Source organism: Mytilus californianus, unplaced genomic scaffold (assembly GCF_021869535.1).
Source record: "Mytilus californianus isolate M0D057914Y unplaced genomic scaffold, xbMytCali1.0.p SCAF_3, whole genome shotgun sequence".
NCBI lineage: Eukaryota > Metazoa > Mollusca > Bivalvia > Mytilida > Mytilidae > Mytilus > Mytilus californianus.
In genome coordinates, this window is record NW_026262679.1 from 130974702 (window position 1) to 130999802 (window position 25101).

Here is a 25101-nt window from a genome sequence, read left to right on the forward strand (position 1 = left end):
TTTAGGATAGACTCTTGAATTTTGAAGAGTCGAAATAGGATGAATAGATCATATAAACCCGAAGGAAAATATCATACAAGCCCAAACGAAAAAATATAAACAATTCTAAATTGACAACAACGTTCAAACCGATGATTGCGTTGGATAAAAACCGCAATTTTTTTACATGTGCATGCAAAACAAATTTCTTGGTAGAGGGGTCAAAAACCGGACCAAACAACATTTTCCAAAAGACCAAAAAAGTGAAAAAGTATATTTAAACAAAACGCATTTGACTAACAGGTCGAACAACGGATGTTCGTAAACCCTGCTAACTGCAATGGCGATTGCCAAATAAACGGATCACTAGATGTAACAAAATGAATCTTTATTTTTAATATTATACCAAACAGAAAACACTAAAATTACGGACAAGATGGTATACTGCAAACATGAGGTGCAAAAATTTGTACACAATATCCGGATTTCGACAAATAATGTCTCTTCAGTGATGTTAGGAATCGAAACGGTATTTGGAAGGCCAAATAATTTACCTCAATTTAGAATAGACTCTTGAATGTTGAAGAGTCTAAATAGGATGAACGGATCATATAAACCCGAAGGAAAATATAATACAAGCCCAAATGAAAAAATATAAACAAGTCTAAATTGAAAACAACGTTCAAACCTATGATTGTGTTAGATAAAAACCGCAATTTTTATACATGTGCATGCAAAACAAATTTCTTGGTAGAGGGGTCTAAATACAGCACAAACAACATTTTCCAACAGACAAAACAAGTATATTTTAACAAAACGCATTTGACTAGCAGGTCGAACAACGGATGTCCTTAAATCCTGCTGGTTTTTATCCAACGCAAAAAATTGCAGTTTTTATCCAACGCAATCATAGTTTTGAACGTTGTTTTCAATTCAAACTTGTATATATACAAGTCTAAATTGAAAACAACGTTCAAACCTATGATTGCGTTGGATAAAAACCGCAATTTTTATACGTGTGCATGCAAAACAAATTTCTTGGTAGAGGGGTCTTAATACAGCACAAACAACATTTTCCTGAAGACCAAAAAAGTGAAAAAGTATATTTTAACAAAACGCATTTGACTAACAGGTCGAACAACGGATGTTCTTTAACCCTGCTGACTGTCATGGCGATTACCAAATAAACGGATCACTAGATGTAACAAAATGAATCTTTATTTTTAATATTATACCAAACAGAAAACAATAAACTTACGGAAAAGATGGTATACCGCAAACATGAGGTGCAAAAATTTGTACACTATATCCGGATTTCGACAATTAATGTCTCTTCAGTGATATTAGGAATCGAAACGGTATTTGGAAGGCCATATAATTTACCTCAATTTAGAATAGACTCTTGAATTTTAAAGAGTCGAAATAGGATGAATAGATCATATAAACCCGAAGGAAAATATCATACAAGCCCAAACGAAAAAATATAAACAATTCTAAATTGAAAACAACGTTCAAACCTATGATTGCGTTGGATAAAAACCGCAATTTTTATACGTGTGCATACAAAACAAATTTCTTGGTAGAGGGGTCTTAATACAGCACAAACAACATTTTCCAGAAGACCAAAAAAGTGAAAAAGTATATTTTAACAAAACGCATTTGACTTACAGGTCGAACAACGGATGTTCTTTAACCCTGCTGACTGTCATGGCGATTACCAAATAAACGGATCACTAGATGTAACAAAATGAATCTTTATTTTTAATATCAAACCAAACAGAAAACAATAAACTTACGGAAAAGATGGTATACCGCAAACATGAGGTGCACAAATTTGTACACTATATCCGGATTTCGACAATTAATGTCTCTTCAGTGATATTAGGAATCGAAACGGTATTTGGAAGGCCATATAATTTACCTCAATTTAGGATAGACTCTTGAATTTTGAAGAGTCGAAATAGGATGAATAGATCATATAAACGCGAAGGAAAATATAATACAAGCCCAAACGAAAAAATATAAACAATTCTAAATTGAAAACAACGTTCAAACCGATGATTGCGTTGGATAAAAACGCAATATTTATACATGTGCATGCAAAACAAATTTCTTGGTAGAGGGGTCTAAATACAGCACAAACAACATTTTCCAAAAGACCAAAAAAGTGAAAAAGTATATTTAAACAAAACGCATTTGACTAACAGGTCGAACAACGGATGTTCGGAAACCTTGATAACTGCCATGGCGATTGACAAATAAACGGATCACTAGATGTAACAAAATGAATCTTTATTTTTAATATTATACCAAACAGAAAACACTAAAATTACGGACAAGATGGTATACTGCAAACATGAGGTGCAAAATTTTTTACACAATATCCGGATTTCGACAGTTAATGTCTCTTCAGTGATGTTAGGAATCGAAACGGTATTTGGAAGGCCATATAATTTACCTCAATTTAGGATAGACTCTTGAATTTTGAAGAGTCGAAATAGGATGAATAGATCATATAAACGCGAAGGAAAATATAATACAAGCCCAAACGAAAAAATATAAACAAGTCTAAATTGAAAACAACGTTCAAACCTATGATTCCGTTAGATAAAAACCGCAATTTTATACATGTGCATGCAAAACAAATTTCTTGTTAGAGGGGTCTAAATACAGCACAAACAACATTTTCCAAAAGACCAAAAAAGTGAAAAAGTATATTTAAACAAAACGCATTTGACTAACAGGTCGAACAACTGATGTTTTTAAATCCTGCTGACTGCCATATATATAAATATATACATATCACGATTTCTCATATCTTACTTAAATCCGTTATTAACAATATTAGTTGTTCTTTAATTTTTTTAAAATTCTATTCCTACTTTGTTTATGTACCTCTTAATCATAAGGAATCAAAAAACGAGAAAAGAAGGAAAAAAAAAAAAACTATTTTAAATTGTACAATTTTTTATTAAACAAACAGTTTCCTCCGAAAAAAAGTGGCTGCTATCATTATTGGTATTTAAAACGGACTGAAATCTTTTGACCACAAGCCGTGAAATTGTCGAATTCCGCTGTTAAATTATATTTAACTAAGAATTTGAGATTTTTAGAACGTTTGAGTCTTATATAGTTTTTGGGGTTTTAGACATATCATCAAAATTGGCTGCTAAAAACAAAGTGGCTGCTATCTTGATTGGCTGCTAAAAGTGGCTGCCAGCTTGAGTCTGGTCTGAATATGTTGTGGATATGACAGTTGGCGTTAACATTATCATATATTCACTGCTGGACATGTCTCACAAGTACCTAAATTAATACTTAGTATAGTGAAATGGATAGCTTGAATGTGTGTTTTTATTCATATTAGCTCCAGTGCAATTATTGTCGTTTACAATGTTTTCATTTAATGAATAAACAATTGTACTAGTATATGTAATATACAAGAACCGTTCATCATTAAACATAACTTTTATGGATAATATGGGATCGATCTTCGGTCATTGCCGATTCATTGGTCGGTTCATCGACTATTGCTGCGGAACAGGTGGATACGGTTTCGAAGATATGGGTGGAGACATGCAGGTATATAATTTAAGAGTAAGTATAAAATATACTTGAGTTACCTATATTTGACATGGGATGGGCCAGCGCTCAACATGTCACGCGTAGAGAGGTATAATATTTCGAAGTAACACGTGTTCTTCGAATTATGATTCGAGCTCTTGTCAATACTCTCTATTAAAGGCTATCTTTGCTATTAAGTTCACATTGTTTGAGGTTTCATTCAATACTCTACGAGTTATGTTTCTGATAGATTTTTACTCAAGCGGCTCGTAACTTTCTTCTTATGGTCTAAGTTATTTGAAGTCACAGTAATACATCTACACTCTATCGTATATTGCAGTTGCAGCGATAGATGCTCGAATAATGTGAATTTAATTAATTTATTTAATTTATTTTTTAAATGCATATCAATCATAAGCATGTTTCCCGTAACGCCAATTTTTATATTCTTTTTTGTATTTGTATTTATTGTGTTTTTATTTTGTTATGTATATGTATATATATCAAATATTTTTCATTTTTGCTTTATTTTGAGTTTTCCATTGGATTATTATTATTTTTTTTATTTTTATTTTTTTTTATATTAATTGAAATTACTTCATCAGTCGTTCTGGGTCTGTTTACATAAAAGGTTTGATTAATAGAGCGGAGATGCTTCTAACACACATTCAATCTTAAATCAGCTGGGGGAAGGTCATCTTCCGTTCAAATCTTTGTTTGAAAGAAACACGGCACATAAACTGTCGATTTATCATTCTGAAAAATAATACATTGCGATAAAAGTCGGTTGTCTTCTTTTAATTTGTTTCTCACATTAATTTTTAGAAAATAGCGTATAATGGTAAAAACGTATGTCAAACAACACCCCGGAGCCAAGTTAATATAAAACTGAGGTATAATTGTGAAATGTATACCATACATAGAAATGCTATTCTTTAGGGTTATTCAGATTTATTCTCAGGTTGCATTCTCATAGGGTTCATTGTACAGCTATATATTTAATCCATACACAGACTAATGGATCAATGACAACTTTGGGTTATGTTTTTTTTTCAATAAGAAAGAAACGAGGAGTTCTTTAGGGTTCCCCCTCAATCCTACCCTTTCATTTTAATGAAGATATGAATATACCAAAGGGAAATTTTAAATGCGGTCATAATTGGTTAACATTAACTGCATAGTGTCCTACAGAATATGGAAATGTTTACCTTGAGTTAAAACTAAGGACGCAAGTTGATACAATAGTTGGTCCGATAAGCTTATATAATTTCTCCCAGTGAATATGATATACCTATATGTGTATTTATCTGTGACAACAAATAATATATATATTAAATGGCGTTGACCTACTTGTATCCAAGTTGTCTGCAAGCAACAGTGGCTTCTTTGTCGTCAAAGTCGTAATCGCAAACTGTTCCCCATGTTCCGTTGTGATACATCTCTAATCTGCTTGAATTTATACGTACATCACCTTTGAATATATATAAAACGAATAAAAACTACGGAACAAGATAATACAATTATTTATTAATAAACAGTAAGCTTAGCCTTCATCGAAAGTTATTTGTAATGACTTTGAAAGAGAAGTTTAAGATCGGTTGACCTCCAAACAATTTTGACGATATCTACGCTTTTATACGTTCTTATTCGTTTTAGCTCGATATGTACCATATTTCTTTATTTCTATAAATTTATTCTACTGTAAACGCATTTCTTTTAAATAGTAAAATATCGTTAAGCAATATTTAGCATGGATACTTTGTGCGTAAATGTTTTGACAAGTTTGTGATATCGAAAACCCTGGTGTAATAATTTTTCAGTAATACAAAGATTTCTTTCTCTAAAATCAAATACGTTGTTTAATACATACTAGTACACGAGCGAATCGAGCAAGTTGAGAAAGATAAATACCATAAGATGGTAACAAGGGAAGGTTATCATCTAAAAAGGGATAATTAACAACAGGAAATAAAGAATCATCTCTTTTAACGTAAATTTTGACATTAAGCCTCCTGTTAAAGATATAGATATCAAGATCCAGGAAAGGGCAGTGTTCATTGTTAGTATTAGCTTTATTCAAAATCAGTTTCAGAAGGATATATCTCTTCAGTGTACACACTGAAGAGGTCATTATTGAGAGCCAATGTATCATCCAAATATATAAAGGTGTTATTAAATTTTTGTATCAGATGTTGTTTCGATGGGTCTTTGCTGGTTTTAGTCATTAATCGTAACTCGTAGCAATACAGAAATAGGTCTGTAATAAGTGGTGCAAAAAAAGTCTTGTTGAGATTAGCACCACGTCTTGAAGTTTTTGAATTAATTGTTTGTTGGAATACTATATCCCTGTTATCTAAAACCACCATAAAGAATCATCGGACGTCGTTGGACTCGTACAACACAATTAATGTCAGCAAACGTAGAACTTAAACTGCATGGTTGGAATAGTGAACTGTTTTCGATTTCAGCAAATAAGTGATTGGTCACACCAATAGCTTACACGTAAACTGTCAAATGGCAGACGGAAAACGAAATGTGCAACAATTTGTATAACTGAAAATGAGTTCGAACGTTTGTCGGGGTTAACATTTCTCGGGATTGTCCAAACAAAAATGTACAAAAACAGGTCTGAATAAATACACCAAAAACTGAAAGGTCAAAAGAAGCATAGATATGAATAACAAAACCAGCTAACGGAAATTTTTCTTGAGGGGAAATGAACCTTTATTTCTAATTTCTAAATTCAACAACAGCAGATGTGTATGTTATATGTCAAATCATGTCAGTAACATAGCACTGATAACTTGCATAAGATACCCTCTGATACTAACAGTCAACAAGCAGCGTATAAATGTGTTGCTTATGAAACATTTTGTTGATTAATCTTAACCAGAAAAGCTCAAATTAAAAACGTGAAAAGGCAGGGATGTGTAATTACTTGAAGAGCTTAATTACCATAAGGAAAACAAATAGGACAGCAAAAACCGTCCGATATCAAATAAGCAAGAGCAAGTTGTAATCTTAGTTTCAGCCCAATCATATAATTATTTGATCTGAAAATTAAAAAAGAAATATTAAAAGGGTCAAATTTCGTCAAAATAAGCTAAAACAATTGCTGATGTATTATAAGCTTGCAAGTCAATAATTCAGTTAATTTAAATCTGTATTCATGCAACCTTTCATTCAACGTTTAGTGGATATAGGGGTTGCGTTTGTATTTAGCATTGTGTCTAGATGGTATTGCATTAAAAAGAAAAAGAAGTTCAACATTGAAAAAGAGGAATAAAAAGTAAATTAACAAAAATACATGTCTTCACCATTTCGTTGACTGTTCTGGCCCACAAAAAGATCATTCTTCATTTTATACAAGAAAAACGATAATTTACAAATAAAAAAGACCTAGAATAATCACCATTACGCAAATGCACGTTCGTGTATGTCTATGTCTATTGATATTTCTTATTATATAGATTAGAAGGTCAACTCAATTGATAATTTTAGGCGTGTAGTCTAAAATAAGCACGAAATACTGATACATTATAGCGAGTCAAGGCATTTGTTATTTGGACCTACTTTCATTTTGGTCTATGTTTCAGTATGTTATAAATCAAATATAAAAATTCAGGTCAAATTGGTTAACTTGAATAAGACTGCTAATGCCCTTTCAATAAATAAGTGATGGTCATTGTCTCCTCAAAAGAAAAGTGGCATTATATTTATAACCAAAATAAGAATAATAATATTTGCGTACACTTAACAAGAAATATGAAAAAAAAGTATTTGAGTTTTTGTCGATAAATCTAGTGTTAAAAAAAACAACATTATCTATCCAGTTGTCCTGGCATCAGTGCCAAGTTCATCTAAAAATAAATGTCATTCTTATGATCTGATGCTGTAATTAGACTAACAAAAGATTGACAACTGAACTTTTTTTATATCAAACTTTATAGAAAGGAAGAGCTAGCTATATAGAGCTATAGGCAAAAAAGAGGTCTTTATAGTACTGCTGAATAAATATAGTTCACAACCAATTCTTTCAGGTAAATTTTACTTTTTGTCTGTTTACTTAAATTGTTTTGGTTATAATCCTCTTAAATGTTAAATATTTGATCTTTTAGCGTTTGCTCTCGAGCGTTTGTACCTGATGAAGGTTACTTCAGAACGGGCGTTGTGCTCAATGAAGTCATATTATCTTTTTTTAAAGTTCAGCAGGACAATGTTGCGAATTACATAAACTCAGAATGCATGCAGTAGTTTCGTACTTATCTAATCTGAATAATTTTATTCTATATCACCTTTTACCTTTCAAAAGACGTATTAAGTATACATTTTGACCACCATTTGATGTATCGAATCTTTTGATTGTTCTTAAATTTGTAAGTAGTGGTAGAAATTATGTTTAAAGAAAGTGTGTTTCGTTTGGTTAGTTATATAATCATGTAACAAATTCGTAACATTTATTTGTTAGAATAATGAACTGTCAAACTCAATTAAATACCCGATTAAAGGGGCGTAGGGTAGAGGTAAATTTTTGTTAACTTAGATACTAGTGTCTTGTCTTGTGGAGGGATAAATCCTACATCGTAATAAATCACTCTAACTCAAACAAAAATTTCCCTGAAACTGACATTATCAAGATGCTTGATTTCTTGATTGACAACATATTTGTTACGTTTAGAGGACGTATTTTTCAAAAAGTAATCGGAATTCACATGGGAACAAGCTTTGACCATCTTCTTGTCGACTTGTTTCTTTATTCGCATGAGGCGGGCTCATACAGGAACTTATAAGAAGTTAGCAGTATCATTAAACTTTATTTTCCGCTACATAGAAAGAGGGGCGAAAGATACCAGAGAGACAGTCAAACTCACAGATCGAAAACAAACCGACAATGCCATGGCCAAAAAATAAAAAGACAAACAGACAAATAAAAGTACACAAGACACAACATAGAAAACTAAAGACTAAGCAACACGAACCCCAACAAAAACTGGGGGTGATCTCAGGTGCTCCGGAAGGGTAAGCAGATCCTGCTCTACATGTGGCACCCGTCGTGTTGCTCAAGTGATGATGTTCCCTCACCAAATAATTCACAATTAGGTAACTATGTTGAAGGCATATGTCCCACCGAACTTGCGATAAAGGGATACAACAAATACAGTTAAGTCTGCCTCATATCTTGACTTACATCTAGAAATTGACAATGAGGGTCGGTTGAAAACAGAGCTTTACGACAAAAGAGATGATTTCAGCTTCCCAATTGTGAACTTTCAATTTCTATGAAGCATTATTTCAGAAGCGCCTGCATACGAAGTATATATCTCCCAGTTGATACGATATTCAAGGGCTTGTATTTCCAATCATGATTTCCTTGATAGAGGGTTACTACTCACAACGAAGCTATTAAACCAAGAGTTCCAAAAGGTGAAGTTGAAATCATCACTTCGTAAGTTTTACGGACGTCATCACGAGTTCCGTTATGGAATATCCGTTTCACAGATGATAGCGGATATGTTTCTAATGTCGAAACTACAATGCCGTCCCCTTTTCCCGAATGGTACCTACCCAATTTGACTGATTACCAAGTTTGTACTAACATGAGTAACACGACGGGTGCCATATGTGGCGCAGGATCTGCTTACCCTTCCGGAGCACCTGAAATCACCCCCAGGTTTTGGTGGGGTTCGTGTTGCTCGGTCTTTAGTTTTCTATGTTGTGCTTTTGTACTTTTGTTGGTCTGTTGGTCTTTTTTGGTATCCTTTTTAGCCATGGCGTTGTCAATTTGTTTTCGACTTATGATTTTGAATGTCCCTCTGGTATATTTCGCCTCTATTTTTCCTATCATTGTTGCAACTCTATGCACAATAAAACAATTTTTATAATAGAATCACATTTGAAAAGACAAGGAATATGTTATCTGCAATAACAAAAAAAAAGATTATTTCAGAAAGCGTTGCAAAGATACATATCGACGAGAAATGAAATAGATTTAAAGCATTCAATTATATAGGCGAATGAATCGTCAGTTGATATTTTACCAATAGATTGGATATTCCTTAGAAAATGCTTTTTGGTGCATGCATCTTTGTAATAGATTGGCGGTAAAACATGTTGAAACAGAGGCGTCTGTTTTTAAATGTATTTTTAGATGTAGTTGAAAATAAACAGTTGCCTGTCGGAAGTAAACTCAGAAAAAAAACCCAATATGAATAGAAATTATCATGGATCGATCACAAGTTGTTCCTTTCATATAGACTTAAGCAGATAACTTAATAACCGACGACGATCGAAAAGCTACACTTATGTCTCGCCTTCCGTGAATTTTGTCGCAGGCTGGAAAAAAACGAAACCTCGCGTTCAGCACTATATAGTAATTTGACCAAGTATTTATGTTCAATTGCTTTTCTTTTTCAATTCTGCAATTTTGAGAATGTATTCATTGCTATTGTGTCTGAAGTTTAAATAAAGTGACATCAATTTCACGTCAAAACTGTTTTGTGTATAATTTGTACTACCTTCTTGTTTGTTCTTTTTGACCTTGACCGAATTAGTCTGAGCGTCACTGGTTGGTCTTGTGTGGACGTCTGGCGTATTGAATTTTAAGCCTAGTACCTTTTGTTAGCTATTATTCGTGTGTTTCTTTGTCCTATATGTTCTCCCATTTATTTGTTTTGTGGTCCTGTCATGTGATGTTGTCGTTTTGGTGTTGTGTTTGATGTTGCCATAAAAGCGGGAGGTTTGGCATGCCACAAAACCAGATTCAACCCACCACTTTTTTCTTAAAATGTCCTGTACCAAGTCAGGAAAATGGCCATTGTTATATTATAGTTCGTTTCTGTGTGTGTTACATTTTAAAGTTGTGTTTTTGTTGTGTCGTTGTTCTCCTCTTATATTTGATGCGTTTCCCTCAGTTTTAGTTTGTAACCCGGATTTGTTTTTATCTCTATCGATTTATGAGTTTCGAACAGCGGTATACTACTGTTGCCTTTATTTAGTAGTTCTTTATTTTTAACAGAACCAAACTTTTTGTTTTGACTTCTGCTTTACTTAATTGAATTGGAAGAACTATTTCGAGCAATGACCAACAATATGCATCTTTAGTCCAAATATTATGCCACAGAATCAAGCTCAAACTGGTAGTTATGTGTTTGATATACAAAGTAAACTGCATATGGATAAAAACAATTTACCAATATGAGACATTGGTATTATTAAAAGCTATCAATGGTTAGTATCTACTCAAATACCAATGTTCTTCCCTATCTATCTTAATACGATATTGTTCATAAAATACAAATGTAGTATTCCAAACCTAAAACATATATAATTAATAGTTTTGTCCCCTTTCCTTGTTCAAGTAGGAAAAGGGGTGATATTGATACTTAAGCTATATTCTAATTTTTTACCAGTCATGATAAATATGTTTCATTGATTTCGTTAAAAAAATGCAAAAATTGACATTTTTGGTAAATTCTTAATAATGCATGCAAAATAACCATAAAAGGCTGAAATATCAAACTGCAGCAATTTCTGGACCGTTATTTGCCACCAACCTGATTTTTCATAAAAAAAAGTTGATTTCGCATGATAACTAACAACACATGTGATCAGTTTTGATTATAATAGGGACAATTTCAAAAACATTATTTTCACATGTTTGTCAGTTATAGGAATAAAATCTGATTCGTGGCCTCAATGCTGTATATGTTAAATTTTAGAGTTTTAAGCATTTAAAGATATTTTGTCTGAAGTGCAATTAACATTACAGTCATTTCAAGCCAAAACTATATATTATCCTGACTTGTTTTGAAAAATGGAACATATACTCAATTTTGCACTGATTACTGAAAGTATTGTAGTACAAACAGGTACATTTGATCAGAGCACAAGGCATAATACGCCCTCCCATTTTAATTTTTATATAATTATTTTGAATTCAAGGCATCTGCAGTAATCCCAAGCCCTCAACCTTTCGTTTAATACCAATATTATATTTTCAAGCGAGCAGCACTAACACAAATGTTCATTTAATTTCCTGCATTGTTCAAAACACAACTGACTTACAATTTTAATGGTGACGTCAATCTCGTTTACCCTGTGGTCCATTGAAATTAGAATATGACTGAAAACAAGATTAACCATTTCTTTTTATCCACTCTTATATTTTTTATAACTATGTAGGATTAATGGTGTTTTACAAAACAATATTGACTGCTGAACCCTTATTTATAACATAATTCCAAAGAATGTTTTAATTTTTTTTTTACCTTATATGTCCGATTATTTTGTTGTCAATATAATGGAATTTTATGCGACTGTCATACAAGTGAGAGTTTTAGCTAGCTATTAAAAAGGTTTAATCCACCATTTTCTACATAAGGAATATGACAGTTGTTTTCCATTCGTTTGATGTGTTTGAGCTTTTGATTTTGCCATTTGATAAGGGACTGTCTGTTTTGAGTTTTCTTTTGAGCTCGTTAATTTTGTTACTTTACTTTTTGTTTACAAACCGAATGAGAAACTTCATAATAATTTTAGGGGTTATATACCTAAATAAAGTCAATAAACATATTTGAACCCACCAAATGCATGTAATTTTCATTGCACGATCCTTTTTGTAATTGTTGTTTTGTGATGGATACAACACTCATACCCAATCCTGTTTTTTGAATAATGGTATTTATTACATGATGCGTTTGTTTGTTGGAATTTCAACTGTTTCAGGGCATAATTCAAAGTTTATGGTAGGTTGAAAGTTTTCGTTGCATTAAACATAATAAAATAAAAACAAAAATACACAAAACATAAAATACAAAGCACCAACTTATAAAAATCAAACAAGCAGATAAAGATTAAAAAAAAAGCATGTACCTTTAAATATACAAAGCAGTCTAAAAGTGAATTAAAAGTATATAAAATCTACAAGAAATCTTTAAAAGCAGTGCGATAGAAGTGAGTTGAGTTCTTTTTTTTTAAACATCAAAAGAATTTAAATTCCGCAAGGACGATGGTAAACTGTACCAGTGTGTAGGCGCGGCCTTGTCAAAACGCATTTCGCCATAGCTTTCCGTTCGAACGTCATTCGGAGGATGTTAGAGCATACTGTTTTCCGACCTGAGGGATCTGTTGAGTTTGAATGGGATAATTAGATCTTGAAGGTAGCTATGAGCCTTTTTGTGCTGTGCTTTGTACTCATATAACAGAAGTTTATATAGACAACAGTAATGAAAGGTTAGCCAGTGTAACGATATAAGAACAGGCGTAATTGAGTCAAATTTCCTTTTTCGGGTAATGAAACGTGCTACTGTGTTTTGACACGATGTAGATTACTGTTAATTTTGGTGTTAGTACCGTACAACAATGAGTTGCCATAGTCTAGCCTTGATGTTACTAGGGAGCACACTAGTGTTCTACAGGCTTCAACCGAAATTAAAACTCGAATTCGACCAATATTCCGAATCTGGTAAAAACAAGCCAGTCTCCACACGGTCTTATGATTTGATGAACCTGAATATCATCTGCGTACAAATGGTATGACATTCCGTGGCAACTGCACATTTCACCTACTGGATTTGCCAAAATACAATACAGTTTTGGTCATAAGACCGTGCCCTGCGGTACACCAAAATCGAGTTTGATATCGTCAGATTGTACTGATCCTATTGCAACATGTTGAGTCTTGTTCATAAGATACGATTTTAACCATAGCAAAGCATCTCCGGTAACGCCAAAGTAATACTCCAAACGATTAAAAAGAATCTGATGGGCAATGGTATAAAAATCGAGCATGAGCAAAACGACACAACAGTTATGATCTAGTGCATAGGCGATATCGTGATAAACACGTAAGAGAGCAGTTTCTGTGGGATGACATGCGCAGTAGGCTGACTGAACACTATAATGGAGAGACTGTTAATTTATGTAAGTTTTCAGTCGACTGTCGACAACCTTTTCCAGTGTCTTTGAAATGGAAAGTAAGTTGGAGTATGCTCGGTAGTAGTATTTGAGCATCTCTTTATCTAGACTTGGCTTCTTAAGTTATGGTCTTACAACAGCTTGTTTGAACCACAGTGGTACACTCAAAAAAATAAATTACTTGAATTAACTTAAAACAAGTATTCATTTTACTCATATCAAGTAAAAAAACAAGTAAAAATGTTTGTCAAAAAATGTGTAATTGCTAGTAATGCCAAGTAATTGTAAGTAATTACTTAGTAATTAAATGTAAGTAATTTTTCAATGTATCTTAAGTAATTCTTTTAATAATTTTTTTCCTATATATTAAATAATTCTTTTTATTATAGTAAGTAATTCATTTAATACACATTAAGTATTTCTTTTAATTATAGTAAGTAATTCCTTTAATAAAAGTAAGTAATTCTTTTAATTAAAGTAAGTAATTCTTTTAATACACTTTAAGTATTTCTTTTAAAAACAGTAAGTAATTTTTTTAATGCATATAAGTATTTCTTTTTATCAAAGTAAGTAATTCTTTTAATACACATTAAGTATTTCTTTTAATGATAGTAAGTAATTTTTTTAATACACATTAAGTATTTCTATTAATAATAGTAAGTAATTCACTGAATATTTCTTTTAATACTCTTAGTAATTCGTGTACCACTTGTAAGCCATTCTTTTACTTATGGCAAGTAATTTCTGGAAATACAATTACTTGCAACAGTAAATTTATTTGTAGGTTTTGAGTTATTCTTTTACATATAAATTGTATATATATATTATATATTTACAGATTAAAATAAAAATTCTACACTGTTTTATTATAAATGCATATAATTTGAAAAAGTAACATACCTTTTTAAAGAATTATCATATACTATATCCTTTGTTATAATCCATTTCTATTCTTGTTTGTTGTAAGTTAACATGGGCTACCTCCCCAGCAACTCTTTGTTTTACATTTTCATATAATTGGATTAGTACACAAAGAATAGCCAGAAACATGAATACCCACAAAGTGTCCTTTTTGTAAGGTTCTCATTTCCTTTCATGCTTGTCAATCGTGCAAGTATTTCAACAAACTCAGTATACGTTTTGTTTTCAAATATAAATCTGAATGAGTTCCAGCCAATTTTCAAAAATAGCTTTCCAAAGTCAAATGAAACCTTAATTCTGATTGGCTGAATATTTTTTCAGTCTCAAATCAAAAACTGCTTATTAAATACAGGAAATATGATACAATTTTGTACATTTCTAATAAATATTTAATTATCAATTTTAGTAAGACTAAGTCATGTAAGTTAACATTATAAAAATTATATCAAAAATTAATAATGATAATTTGAAGATATTTTGATATGAAAATAATTAAAGTAATGACTAGTAATTATGATACTTAGTAATTCCAATCAATTGTTTTAAGCATTTCAAAGTATTATCTAAAAACAGGCTATTATTTCAATTTGGAATTATTTTTAATTATGGAATTTGCATAATTCCATGTTTATTCTGCATTATAATTTTTTAAGCATTGCATAACACTTTCCATACAATGTATTTTGTATAGAAAGTGTTGTGCGCGGCACAGTACATTCTATTGCAAATATGCTATCTTCTTTGTAATAGAAAGTGTTGTGCACGACACAGAACATTAAAATACAGAATAAACATGGAATATATAAAAAATTTCAAGCACAAGAAATTATGCAAATTCCATAATTAAATAATTCCAAGTTGAAATAATAGCCTGTTTAAAGAAAATTGCTATAATAGTTATCCAAATTTATGCAATTTTCAGACTGTGAAACCTACATATGTTGAAATTGTTAAATTATGGAGTCAAATTTCAAAGGAAGCATTTATTATTATATATAATAAGCATTATGCAAGCAAACAACACTATGTAGTGCCTAGGCCTACTTAGTAATAACAAGTTTTATATTCAAGTTATCAGAAGTAATTCCAGTAACTTTCATACTGCATTTTAGTATAAATAAAAAAATAAATATGTGTAGTTATATAACTTAATTTAAGTAATTTATTTTTACTAAAAACAGTAAGTTATTACTTAAATAAGGACTAAGTAATTCATTTACTCAAGTGAGTAAAATCATTATTAGTATTTGTTTTAATTTAAGTAATTTTTTTAATAGACACACATTTTCAGTAAAACAAATACTTGTTTCAAGTAACTATTTTCATATCTAGTAAAATATAAGTAATTGCTAGTAATAGTGAGTAATTGGTAAGTAATTCCTAGTAATGAGTAATAAAAAAGAATACTTAATTCAAGTTAAATATAATTACTTAGTAATATTTTTTTTTTGTGTACACATTTGTCTAATTGCGATGTGTTGACTATATCTGTGATTGTTGCTAACAAATGATCCACGTAAAGCTTAAGAAGTTTTGTTGGAAACGGATCAAGTTCGCAAGACTTCCAAGATAATTTTACGAAATTCGTCAATTGTAACTGGTTATAACAATCTTAGTGGTTCACCTTCAAATTTTATATCAGCGCCCAATGTATCACGGTTGTAAATAGATGATTTATTCTTAGCCGCTAGATTGTCATAATTGGCACTTATTTTCCAATAAAAAATTGACAAAATTTGTCAGCCAGAAGTTTTTTATAATGGTGGGAAGGTAGTATGACTTCTCGCCTATTGCCCATTAAGTCATTTTTCAAACGATGCAATTGATATTGATCATGTTCTATTTCGGATATTTTGGTTGAAAAGTTGTTCTCCTTGTATTTAAGGAGAAGCTTGCTTGCTTTCAGACAGGTATCTTAAAACATTTGACTATGAACTGTCAAATTCAATTTCCGCATACGTCGTTCTGCTTTCCGACGGTCTCTCTTAGCTATGCGGAGTACGTCTGTATACTATACCACTCAATGTTAGGACGCAATATGATGTTCTTCGATTTTAATGGTGCATGCACCTATCGATGATTGAACTAAGCTCAGAGTTATACAAGTTAACTAAATTTTCAACCGATCCTTCACGATTTTGAACTATTTTAGTAGTGCTCAAATCTTGTATGAAGTCAGTTGTTTTGATGTGACTAAATTTGCGATAAGACACGGTGTGGCGTTGTTTCGGAGGCTTTGAGATCTTCAATGGTGTAAACAAAGCAAGGCGATTACCAGAAGGATAATCATTCTGATCGAATAGACATGGGTCCTTGATGAATGGAGATATTTGCACAATTATACTGTTGTCTCTTGTTATAACGACATCAAGTGTGTGACCCTTATTGTGTGTTGGTCCTTGGACATGTTGTACGAGTCCATGGTCACGAAGAGTTTCATTAAATTTCCGAGTATCGCTCGCATTCACATTATCCAGGTGAAAGTTAAGATCGCCCGTAATAAGCAACTCGTTTGGTATGACAACAAGCCGATCTAGGAACTAGGACAATTCCTCAAAGAATGTGGTGTTTTTCAATTTATTTTCCCGAGATGGAGGAGGACGGTAGATAACGCATAGTTGGAAATTATGTGATTTACCATCGCATTCTAGCAATTCAAAATATGAGAAGGTCTGTGATTGTTTGGACCGCTTCACTTCAAGATTTGATTTGTGGATAACGTTACACCACCACCTGTCTTTCCTTTTCTCGAAATTTGGTGAATACTGTACCTATTCGGAGTAATTTTGGAGATTACAAGTTTGTCAATTGAAGTACCTAGCAAGGTTTCAGTCAGTGCCAGTATATCTGCAGTATATCTGAATATGACAGTTATCCATTCGTCTGATGTGTTTGAGTTTTCGATTTTGGCATTTGCTGAGGGACTTTTCGTTTAGGATTTTCCTCAGAGTTCGGTATTTTTGTTATTTTGCTTTTTACATAACAAACTGTTATACAAATATTTGTAAACACATGAACTACTGGTATATATGTTACAGTAAAGGTTAAGATAAAGGATTATGTTTAATCCCTGAAATATTTAATGATTATTGATGATCACTGGCAACGTTAGTGGTTATATGTAATCACTGAAATCTTTTATAAATTATACATAATCACCAGAAAACATGAAAAAGTGCCAGGGATCATTCATAATAACAGGCAATATGTGACAATGTAAGTAAAGGTAGCAATAGTATACGGCTGTTCAAAAGTCATAAATCGATTGAGAGAAAACAAATCTGGGTTACAAACTCAAACCAAGGGAAACACATCAACTATAAGAGGAAAACAACGGAACAACAGAAATACTGAAGTGCAATAAAAAACCAAGCCAACATACATAGAAACGAACTATCAACTCATATTTAAACATCTTCATAAACATGATAAACATAAAATAAAAATGATAAGCCTCATACAAATCATGTTTATTCAAAAATTATATTGTAAGTTTTGATGACATCTTCTATTGCACATTTGCCAATCAACTGTTTTCATACTCTACTTTTAGTTTTTTGCGACAACACCCACTTTAAAACAACCTTGTCATTCACAGATTGAATCTGATTTGATCAAATGTCGACGAAAAAAAAACCTGTCTTTTAGAAGGTTTCAAAAAATGTTATTCAGCCACCTCAAATTGATTTCGTGTGTATGACCCTAGCATAATTCTGTTTTGTATCCAGGAAATATTATTATCAAATATCATATCATCAGTCCGTTCATGAGCAATGGCGATTATATTCTTATGGTCTCCCTTTCTGCGATCGATATGCAAAATCTGTATCAAAACATCAAAATATATGACAGCCAATCTTTGTCTCAAAATAGTGTTTAATCTGTCTAGCATGAGTTCTATTTGTTTTTCTGTACGTTAAGTTGTATTTGCTTGCTAAGTTTTAATTCCTTGTTCATAAGGAAAAAAACCCAAAACGAACAAATATTCAATAACATCCATTGAGTTTCTGTACAGTAAATTACATGTACTGTATTTACATTCAGAACATGATTGTGCGTTTGATATAAATATAGTTGGAATAATTACCTGAGACAAATATCCACCAAAGTTTAATGAAGTGGCTGTTAGCAAATATGGGTAATAGTACAGCCTTCAATAATGAGATTAACTCAGACTGTATAGTCGACTATAAAAGGCATCGACATGAAGCAATTCAATTGAGAAAACTAACGGCCTAATTTATAACACAACAATTTACGAAGAACAAATATGAGAGACAAAAACCAACGACAACCTCGGAACTATAGGTTCTTGACTTGGGAACGTGCGGTGTTGAACATTTTTGCTGGTACGAAATGACGTTGTGTAGGGAAAACCATACATTTCATTGCATTCACGTGCAGTTACCACTATCATTGAAAATGTTGGTATTTTGATTAAATACAATTTTATTCATGAGGTACTGTGGTTCAACACAGTTTAATTAAGATCTGCACCGTGAGCGCATGCTACGCCCGTGACTTTTTCAACGAATAACGTTTAATTACTTCACAATGTCATTTTTATCAAAAAAACTTAAGGGAGCTTATTTTAATAGATATAAACCAGTCAACACAGTTTCATGAAAACTGTTCAAAGCATTTTTGAGTTCTTGTCTTAAAAATTGGAAAATCCTCCCTTTTTTAAGATTAAAATCCCATAAGTCAGAAACGTAATATCTAAAATTAAAAACAAGAGTGCACAAGCTGAAATGTCTCGCCTGATTTATTGAACATTGATTTTATGTTGAAAGTCTTAGAGGGGCATTAGCTACGAGATATCAAAAAATTAAAATACGATTTTGTTTTATTCAATCAGAAATTAAAGCGAAATAGTGAAATAATAATTCACTTTTAGCAGTCAATTTGGTTCATAAGTCAAAATAAGCTAAGCAACATCGCTGGCGAATTATTCACTTGCAAATGAATGATTCGACTTCATTGAATCTGTATTTATGTGACCTTTATTTAACCCTTTAGCTGGACATGGAATTACGCATCTATTCAGCTATTAAAAGGAAAATAATGAAAACATTGAAAATGAAACGAGGATGAACCATTTGGTTTACTTCTTCGATCCACAAAAAATCATTTTCATACAGGTAAAAACGATGATAAACATACTTTTAAACCTACAATATGAATCAAACAAACTACGAAAAATCTATTTGCAGTTGGTCATTTTCTGTTTATATTTATGTTTATATCGAGTTATATGACCGTCAGCAGTCTTCGGAGGTGATCTCTGTGGATAATCAGATGGCGTCTAGACAAAAATACACATGAAATGTTGATACATATTATCGAGTCCAGGCATTGTTTATTTTAGACTTTTTGCCATTTGGATAAACGTTTCAGTATATGTTATAAATCAAATATGAGAATTTGAGTAAAATCGGTGAACATGATTTCAAGGTCAGATACATCTTGTTACACTGACATATTCACCGTAAATTTTTTTATACACCAAATATAGTTGACCTGTTGCGTATGCTAATTGAAAAACAGACGAAAACACAAAAACTTAACCTTTACCTCTGAACAATGAAAATAGGGTCAAGGTAAGAGTATACCTGCCAGACAGCAATGGCACATTACAATTATTCCATACTCCAAATATAGCTGACCTATTGCTATGAGTTTTAAAAAAACAGACCAAAACACAAACACTTTACATTGACCGTTGAGCCAGAAAAAGGAGGTTAAGGTCAGATGATACCTACCAGACAGACATATACACTTTACAATCATTCCATACACCTAATATATTTGACTTACTGCTAATAGTATTTGAGAAACGGACTAAATCACGTAATTTTAACCTTTTTCACTGATCCATGAAATTAGATCGTTGTCAGGTGAACTCTATCTGACGGACATGTATACGTTGAAAGGAACCCATATACCAAATATAGCTTTCCTATATCCTTTACTCATAATAAGTAAGAAATTCATATGACAAAAAAACTTTTTTTTTTTAGCAGTCGATGAACATTGAACATAAGGTCAAGGACAATGGACATATAGTTGACGGGAACTACGTAACACAAGGTATCTGCATACAAGGTATGAATAATCCAAGTCTTCTACCTTCTGAAATCTAAAGCTTTAAACAAAAAGTTTACGCATCCGCCGCCACCGCCGGATATTAATACCTATGTCTCGCAAACTGCGAATTTCGTCGCACACGAGACAAAATTCAAAAGAGAGCTTACGTAAATAGATATAACAGTTCACCGAAGTTTAAAGAGTAATTGTTAAAGCTTTTATTAGTTATTGTCCGACATGTTGACGATGGACGGACGGACAGATTGACGGACAACGGTATGCCATAATACGTCCCGTTAATAATCGTATAAAAATAGTATATCTCTCTTAACAACTGTTCACGTCAGATTTGATAAATGGAAAGAAAATGCAAACTTATTTTAATGAAACAAAGGATCTTTGTATTATAGATAATCCTTGAAATCATGTCAGCGAATTAGTAAAATAATTCTTGTAATTTTCAGTGATTATGTAACATAACTACAAATGGTTTTAGTGATTATGCAAAATCCTGGAACATTAAGGATTCTTCATAATCCCTGATTATACAAACTTACTGTTACATATATACACATATACCACCACAATGTTTGAAAAAGCAAACACATATAACAGATCATTTTGGGTTCTTTATAGCTTGCTGTTCGGTGTGAGCCAATGCTCCGTGTTGAAAACCGTACTTTGACCTATATTTGTTTACTTTTAACACATTAAGACTATGATGGAGAGTTTCCTAATTATCATTCATACCACTTCTACGTATTTATATACTCGACATTGTCCATCACATGAGCACCCCTTTCTAATAGTGACCAATATAAAAAATAAAATGTATCTTAAGCCCAGTTATATCAAAATAATGAAAACAAATATTGACAAAGCTACTTCATACTGCACGAGACAAACCTTTTTAAAGAATGGGTATAGAAATAGAGAGTGTGTCAAAGAGATAATAACCCGGCTATTCAGCAGTTAAAAAAACCCAAGGCCACCGATGAAACTTCAATGGCGCGGGCATCAGCTACATGTAGTCCCTAAACAATAATGTATATTAGTAATGCAAAATGGATACAAACAAAACTCCGAAAAATACGACTGAACCAATAAATGACAATGATAAACATACATAAGCAAAGGACTACTTGCAGTTACTGGCATGCCAGCTCCAGACTTCACTTTAATTGATTGAAATATTATGTCTTCATTACATGAAAATCAACAACAATTCCTCCCGTTAGGGGTTTAGTATCATACCGTCATAAGTTATAGGAGAAGAAAATATAGTCTTAGATGCATGATTTTTTTTATTACTTGTTATTGGTTACGAACTAGCTGTCAGTAACTGTGATTACTCTCAGATCTGTTGGTTTTTTTTTATTGTCGGGATGTATAAGTACCCTGCCAAATCCAGATGTTAGGTGTTTTATTGCTTTGTATCAATTTGATGAGTGTAAACCTTTCAACTGATTTTTATAGTGTGTTATTATGTTGTACTGTAACTCCGCTGTCACCAGGTTAGAGGAAGGGTTGCGCCTTCAAACTAGTTTAACACCGCCACATTATGTATGTGCCTGTAATTCAGTGGTTGTCGTTTGTTGCTCTTTATCATGTTTGTTTTTCATTTATTATTTTGTACATAATTCAGGCCGTTCGTTTTCTTTTTTGATTGTTTTACATTTGTCATTTCGGGGCATTTTATAACTGACTATACGGTATGGGTATAATTCATTGTTGAAGGACGCACAGTGAGCTATAGTTAATTTCTGTGTCATTTTGTCTCTTGTGGAGAGATGGCTCATTGACAATCATACTTAATCTTCTTAATATATATCATCATTATATTTATAAAGTCAATGTTTTACTGTTACAACAATGGTGGTAAAAACTTTAAAAAACAATTAAGTCGAAGATCTTGATCAACTCAGCAATTTCAACCAGTCTTGGATGAATTGAAATGCAAATTTCCGAAGCGGTATTATACAAAACAAAGAAGTATATGATTATGATGAAATCCATGTACCTCTGTAAGTCTTATGACATGTAATTATAACTCATTTTTTGATTGGTAAAATTCAGAGCACCAGCATAACCCAAATAATAATATTGTAATAAGTATGAAAAGGGGAAATCATTGGTTCACCATCATCTAGTTAGGCAAAAGTGTTTTTGTTGCTTTTAGGTATAAAAAGAAAGATTGGTTTGCTCTGTGTAGGTATGGACTGAAAGGCAATTCAATAGGAAATGTTCATACCTTATGGATCTAACAAGATAACTTCCTAGCTCAGTTTGTTGTTCTAGTTGTATTCAAAGGATGATATTTTGATATTACTCATTATTTTGATCCTCCATATGCATGGATCGTAAGAACAAATTTAACAATGTGAACCGAAACAATAAAAACGTCTATCCAACAGTGTCAGGGGAAGATGTGTTGACACATAAACACATCTTGGTTTCATTCAACATGTGTCATTCACCTAAAAAGCATAATTCCCTTTGTAAAGCATTGAAATGATTTTATTTAAAATTCACACTTATGTATGAGACCATAAAAAGACACGCATATAATTTATATATTTTGAAAATTCATGCATACAAAAGCTACTTTAAACAATAACAAAAGTTTACTAAACCACAGTCATGACAGTGACAGTGTTTTCATAAAATTGGTTTGCAGGATGGGGGTATAACAGAAAGATAAGAGGTCATGACTTTCGAGGATTGGTTTAATATTATACAGAATACTATAGACATTTGAATTTTAAAAGATTGGTGTTAAAATTGATGCATCGGATCACAGCCGTTCATTAAACCTATATGGGAAAACACTGCAGTGAGACAAGAAAGTCCGATATCATACAGGAACCATATTAGCAAAATGTATGCATTAGACCATCTTATTTGTCCTCTTATTTTGAAAAGTAACCCGATGATAACGTATAAATGAATATATCGTATCACTTTCAAATCACACAATTAAGAATTCTATTATAGAACATACGCTTTTAAAAAGTTCATTTGCAATATAAATTAGAATAGAAAGAAAGAATTTATGCTTGCTTACCACATATTTTTGAGTATTTATCCGCAGATTAATTGGTTTGGGTCTGGCTAACAAGAATATGTGCCCAAAGACATCATGTCCACCTCACACTATTATATGTCTATGTTAAGTGAACAATGCAATCTTGGACATCATCTTAATTCTGCATATCATTGAACCTCATATATGATAGATATATAGAATAAAGGACTTTTTGTTTTTGATACTGACTTCATCACGGTAAAATATCAGGTGAGTCCAAAGGGCAAGCCTGATATTTTACAGTGATAAAGTCAGTATCAAAAACAAAAAGTCCTTTATTCTTTTTATCGGTAATTATGAAAAAATGAAAATCACTATAATAAAAGAGAAAATAACAAACGAACTACGTTATCGCGTCGAATTACGGCGAAGTACACTTGACGTCACAGGTTGCATTACGTCATTTGAAATTTTGTCACAGTGCAGTAAACATGGCGTTCTCTTGCACGAGGTATTGGAAATGAATAATTATAGCATGCGTTTTATTATTTCTGCTTTGAAATATCTTTAAGTTAAACAATGCAGAATATATTGGTAACATACTGGTAAGTCAAATTTCTTTATTTTTAACATAGCATAGTATGATACGATCTGAATCAGAAGATTTGTCATTGTTTTAGAAGTTTAAGTAAAATATTTTTCTTACTTGTTTATTATCGGATGGATAATTTGCTTAAAAATTCAAAATTATCTTGTCGTTATACGCTCGGCGTTCATCCTGAAGACGATCACATTCATTTTAGGAAAGCACTGTGTAAGCTAGTCCAAATAATTATGACGTCTTGAAAGGCTATTTTATTTTTTTGCTTGGACGCAAGCCCGCAAAATAATAAAAAAATATCAAAAGTACCTAAGAACTACGGTTCTGTAGACTGACTGTAAATTGTATGAAAGCTCAATTCTTGTCGACCTTATAATTATTTCAATCATTTCAATGGATATAACTTAACTTTGGTCTATTTACTTTCGCTTCTCGTGTTTTGTTCATGTCATATATTTTTCAACCCGGACCGTTGAAACGTCGAAGGCCCTACGGTAACCTATAATTTGTTCGCTTATTTGTTCTTTGGTCTATAAATAACTGTCTATACAATGGCAATGAAACCAAATCACCTTAATTTTATATGATGGTCCCACAAAAAAATGTTGAAAGTGTGTATATTTAAATTTTTTGTTTTTAGCTTCTCTCATGCGATTGCGGTACCTTTTTGGTCACCATTTATGTGTTGCGTCTAAATATGAATTGTAACACTTAATAGTGACTGAACAGGTTGAACAAATCCTCCTCAAGAAACAGAAAAAGAGGACACATTCAACAGCATTCAAGCTTATAAATGAAAACTCAGATCGGGATAGCACGGTAATCTATCAATAATACTGCGGATAACGCACATTTTTTAAGTTTATGTTTTTTTTTCGTACATTTTCTGTATAAATTTTTATACAATTTAAACAAAATTATTAAAAAAGCTAAACTAACTTTACTAAAACAATGACAAGAAATATTTACCAAAAAACTCGTGCGTTTCTGCGAAAAAATCACGTGGGAT

The 25101-nt window shown here is 32.1% G+C and overlaps 1 protein-coding gene across 1 annotated transcript in view; it reads right to left on the reverse strand.

Annotated features, from left to right (window-relative positions):
- LOC127736245 (scavenger receptor cysteine-rich type 1 protein M160-like) overlaps positions 1 to 25101 on the reverse strand; it is a 325222-nt gene that overhangs the window by 141278 nt on the left and 158843 nt on the right. Inside the window, exon 7 of the mRNA XM_052246842.1 lies at positions 4894 to 5014. Within this exon, the coding sequence (XP_052102802.1) occupies positions 4894 to 5014 (121 nt within the window). The remainder of the gene's footprint in view (positions 1 to 4893; positions 5015 to 25101) is intronic.